This window comes from Triticum dicoccoides, chromosome 5B, assembly GCF_002162155.2.
Source record: "Triticum dicoccoides isolate Atlit2015 ecotype Zavitan chromosome 5B, WEW_v2.0, whole genome shotgun sequence".
Taxonomy (NCBI): Eukaryota; Viridiplantae; Streptophyta; class Magnoliopsida; order Poales; family Poaceae; genus Triticum; species Triticum dicoccoides.
Window position 1 is genome coordinate 236,300,204 of NC_041389.1, and position 4,533 is coordinate 236,304,736.

At 51.6% G+C, this 4,533-nt stretch overlaps 1 protein-coding gene across 1 annotated transcript; it reads right to left on the minus strand.

Annotated features, from left to right (window-relative positions):
• Nucleotides 1–2,597: 2,597 nt before the first annotated feature.
• Nucleotides 2,598–4,332, minus strand: LOC119308195. Its single transcript, XM_037584315.1, has one exon. The coding sequence runs from the start codon at nt 4,163–4,165 to the stop codon at nt 2,939–2,941; it is 1,227 nt and encodes a 408-aa protein (XP_037440212.1). The 5' UTR covers nt 4,166–4,332; the 3' UTR covers nt 2,598–2,938.
• Between the last annotated feature and the right edge of the window lie 201 nt (nt 4,333–4,533).

Consider the following 4,533-nt stretch of genomic DNA (forward strand, 5'->3'; position numbering starts at 1 on the left):
GAACCCTACCCATGCCATGAACCTCAAGATTGCATTACCTTGCTTTGAACAGGTCTCCGTCATGAGAATTAACTAAGCTAAAAGTAAGCTCATTCCCATCAACATTGAGGAAACTGAGTTCAATGAATATCTCTCTATCCTAGATTGTAGTGAAGGAATGTTTCCCATCAAATACCTAGGGATTCCTTTGCATCATGACAAGTTGTGAAGAGAGGATAGTCAGCCTCTGCTAGATAAAATTCTTAAAAGGGTTGCTGGGTGGAGAGGAAAACTCCTATCCTATAAAGGCAGGCTGGTTTTGATACATGCCTGCCTTGCCAGCATTCCTGTCTATCTCCTTTCTTTCTTTAAATTCCCTAAATGGGCCATTCATATGATCAACTCCCAAATGGCCAATTGTTTGTGGAGTGATTTTGAAGGACATAGGAAACTCCACTTAGCTAATTGGGGGATGGTCTCTATAAAGAAGATTTTGGAGGCCTTGGCATCCCCAACCTTCAAGAAATTAATATCTGTCTTGTGGGATCCTGGACTAAAAAGTACTATGAAGGTGAAGGGAAACCCTGGAAGCAGATTATTGATCATAAGTACATGGCTGGGAGGTCTAACCTCTTTGCCCCTTCCCCTACTCAAAACTGCTCCAGATTGTGGAAAGGGGTTAATTCCATTACTCAAACTTTGAAATTTGGGTATAGGTGGAAGATTGGTGTAGGTAACAAAGTTAGATTTTCGGAGGACACTTGGTTTGGTACTCCCCCTTTGGCAGTTTAGTTCTGGCCTGTCTACTCTATCTGCAATGAACAAACTATGTGTTAATGAAATTTGGGATGATCCTCAGTTGAAGCTCTCCTTCAGGAGGAACTTTGATGATAAATTAATGCAACAATGGTACCAGCTAGTAGAAATAACTGGGAGTATTGCGCTGTCCTCTAAACCTGATGCCCTAGTTTGGCAAATGGATAGTAAGGGCCAATACTCTTCTAGTTCTCTCTATCATGTGATTAACTTTAGAGGGATCCAACCTATGTTTATCCCTGCAGTGTGGAAACTTAGGGTCCCCCCTAAAATTCATGTCTTTCTCTGGCTACTTGCTAATAATGAGCTAATGACTAGAGACAACCTAAGGAAAAGAAATATTATTAAACCTCTTGATTGTGTTTATTGCTCTGAACATGAATCCAATTTGCACCTGTTCTTTGACTGTACTGTGGCTAAAAACTTGTGGGTTTTCATTAGTGAACACTTTGATGCTCAATTGGGACCCAACTTTGAGTTTGTTGCTAGATTTTGAATTTCTAACAACAAAAACTCAGCCTTGAATACTGTTAGTTCAACTATGCTGTGGTGTCTTTGGAAATATAGAAATTCTATGATTTTCGATAACACTACTTGGATCTCTGTTAATCAGGTGTTGAGATTGATCTTGAACACAATCAGGAACTGGGCTATTCTGTCCCCGGACTCGTGCAAGGAAAGGCTGCTAGTCTTTGCGACACAACCGACAAAATTCCTTCAAAAACCTATGCTGATCACCTGTGGCTGAGCCCCCACAATTTGTTGGCGCTGGACCCGTGGAGGAATCTCAAGATCTCTGACGATGATGGGAGCTTCTCGTTGCCCAAGAAGCGATACCTTGGTGGCAAGACGATCTCAACAAGCCCGGTGTCAACTCTCATCACCTGCTGGTCTCCCCAAGCTGCTGCGGCACCACCCATGAAGACCAGGAGGGAGTCTGCATCCTGAAGTTGTTCCACGTCTTGGCCGTGTGTAGCTGCTCCCAGATCTTCCTTGTAATAAGGTTCTTGAGTTGAACTTTCCATTTCCCTGCTTTTAGATTTCCGAACTGCTCCTCTTAGTGAGCTGATGTATGGATTCTGTTTGATGGTTTTATTTGAGTAATAGAACCTGGGAGGAGCCTCCCTGTTCTTCAAAAAAAAAATACCGCATGAGGAGCCTATTTTTAGGGCTGCCCCAAATAAAATTTGTAAAAAAATCATGATACAACAGCTGTTGGAGACCCTTTTTTGGGCCCTTGGTGCCTTGCCCAAAAATATGGCTGCTGTTGGAGATGCTCTAACAAAGACCAAAGCAGGTAAAGAAACCTAAGTTAAAATATTAGTCATTTTTCTAGAGCTAACTGGACAAGATCACACGGCTGTGAAGGTTAATTGGACACTTCCAAAGCTCATACTTGGCCGCAAAAGAAGAAAAACGACCGAATGGTATCATGTCTCAAACATGCATTTCCTATGCTCAATCCACAGGTATTCACCTCCTCCTATAGACTTTCACCCCTTTCAGCAGCATGGCAGCATTCAGTAGGGAGGAATATACGTATTTGTTGCGGAACATGGGACGAAATATATAATATCTCCAAATCATATGGAGTACTATAATTTACAGTACTCCTACATTACCAGGCCTAGAACAGCTGAACATGTATATGCACGACTTCCCCTTACAATGTCAGCGCTCTTTGGAACTTTGGAACGCAGTAAAAATGTTTTGAGTTCCAGCAGGAACGGAGACAGATAAAAACCATACCAGACAGACAATCTCACACCCCCAATGTGCATGTGTAATTACAGAACAAGGCATTTTTGGTAACCATGAGAGAGATCAAAGTGACCTTAGGGAGCTCTGGAACATAAACTCAACGACAAATTAGCCGTTGACGCACACAACTAACCAAAAAATTGGCAACATATATACCAAAAGGCATGGTAGAAAACAAAAATTAACATGGGAGAACCAAGCAACCATCTTTAACATCATGGTGGCTCCTTTCTAATCCCCTTCCTTCCTTTACATGAAGACGAAGGCACGTACGTAGGTATTTGCACTTAAAAATACGATTTGGAACACAAACGAGCAAACCAAGAAGAAGAAAGCTACCTACGCCCACCAAATTGCCCGATCAAAGGCGAGATGGGATGAATCAATCAGCATTGTGCATGCAGGAATCGAGGCCCTCCACGCGGCTGCGCACGATGCGGTGGAACACCTCCCGCACCTGCTTCTCCAGTGGCTCCAGCCCGTCCCTCATGGCCGCGCACACGGCGGAGAGTTCCGCTGCGGCCTCCCGCAGGTCGGTCTCCCTGTCCCCGAAGAGCGGGATGGGGGCCGCGTCAATGGCATCGGCGAGCTTCTGTGTGGCTTTCTCGAGCACGTGGATTTCCTTGAGCAGGCCGCAGCAAGAGCGCCTCTCCTTGCGCTTCCCCTCCTCGGCTAGGCGTTCTTGCAGGGTGAGCAGAGGCGGCGCCCAGGGGAATGCGGCGCGCGCTGGCGCCACGGGCAGGTGGTGCGCCAGGAGCGCGCTGGACCGGTCCGGGCATGGGACGGCGGCGACGAGCGCCCACGCCGTAAAGTGGAGTATGCAGCCCATGGCGTAGACCGGCGCCACGAGTCCCCCCTCGTGCGCGCGCGGCGCAGTCAGCCCGGCCCCGATGGCCTGCAGCTGCCGCGACGCCGACCACGCGCGGGACACGCTCCAGGATAGGGAGCGGAAATGGGACGCGGATGAGGTGGCGGAGGAGCCGGTGGCCGAGCCGCGCGACGGGGACGCGCGAGCGCGGCCGAAGGAGCGGTTGCGGTGGGAGGCGAGGAAGGAGGCGACGCCCCCGCTGGCGGCGGCGGTGGTGTCGTCGACGAGCAGGACGGAGAGGTCGGAGACGGCCTTGCGAGCGCGGCGGAGCTGGCCCTCGTGGATCTCCCCGGGCGCGAGCAGCACGGAGGCGGCGATGTCGGCGAGGCGCTCGAGGCGGCGCACCTGGTCGACGCCGTCGCGCGCGGCGTTGCAGACGTCAAGCGCCTTGACGGCCCTCTCGTGGAACTCGGCGACGAGCCGCTCGGCCGCGGCCGGCAGCGCCCCGCGGCGGCGCGCCTGCGCCAGCACGACCCGGAACTCCTCCTGGCAGAGGATGAAGGCCTCGAGGAGGCGGCGGATCCAGGCGACGGAGAGGATCTCCTCCGGCGCCGGCACTCCCTCGGCCGCCTCCGCGGGCAGCAGGTCCCCGAGGTTGGCGGCCAGGTGGCGCTGGAAGACCTCGAGGTCGGCCTCCTCGCCCGACGCCATGGCCGTGTGGTCGCGGCGGAGCGAGAGGAGCGAGCCGAAGGAGAAGGGCGACGGGGAGGACGACGCCCCCTGGTAGTCCGTCACCGGCATGGCCTCCGGCAAGGTCGCCGGCCGGAGGCGGGGCGGATCTCGCGCGCGCGGGGGCGTCCGGGCTTAGCGGGCTAGCGGGCGCGGGGCCCGGCGCATCTGTCGCGGCGACGGGGAAGGAAGGGAATGGAATGGAATGGGAATGGGAATGGGGAATGTGGCAACGCGAGTGGGAAGGGAGGAGGGTGATGGAGTTTTATATGAAGGCGTGAGATTAGGGGGTTCCCTACTTTAAATGGATTGTTAAATTAAAGGATTAGCAGTGTTTAATAATGAGCTTGTTTTTGGGAGGCTGGGATGGCAGGAGTGCGCTAATCATGAAATGCTTCCACTTATTTATAGGCTGGGGAATTCTTTTGTTTTCCACGTCT

What these genes read in the sequence shown, in the direction of transcription:
- LOC119308195 (XM_037584315.1), bottom strand. Translation starts at nt 4,165, where the DNA reads ATGCCGGTGACGGACTACCAGGGGGCGTCGTCCTCCCCGTCGCCCTTC.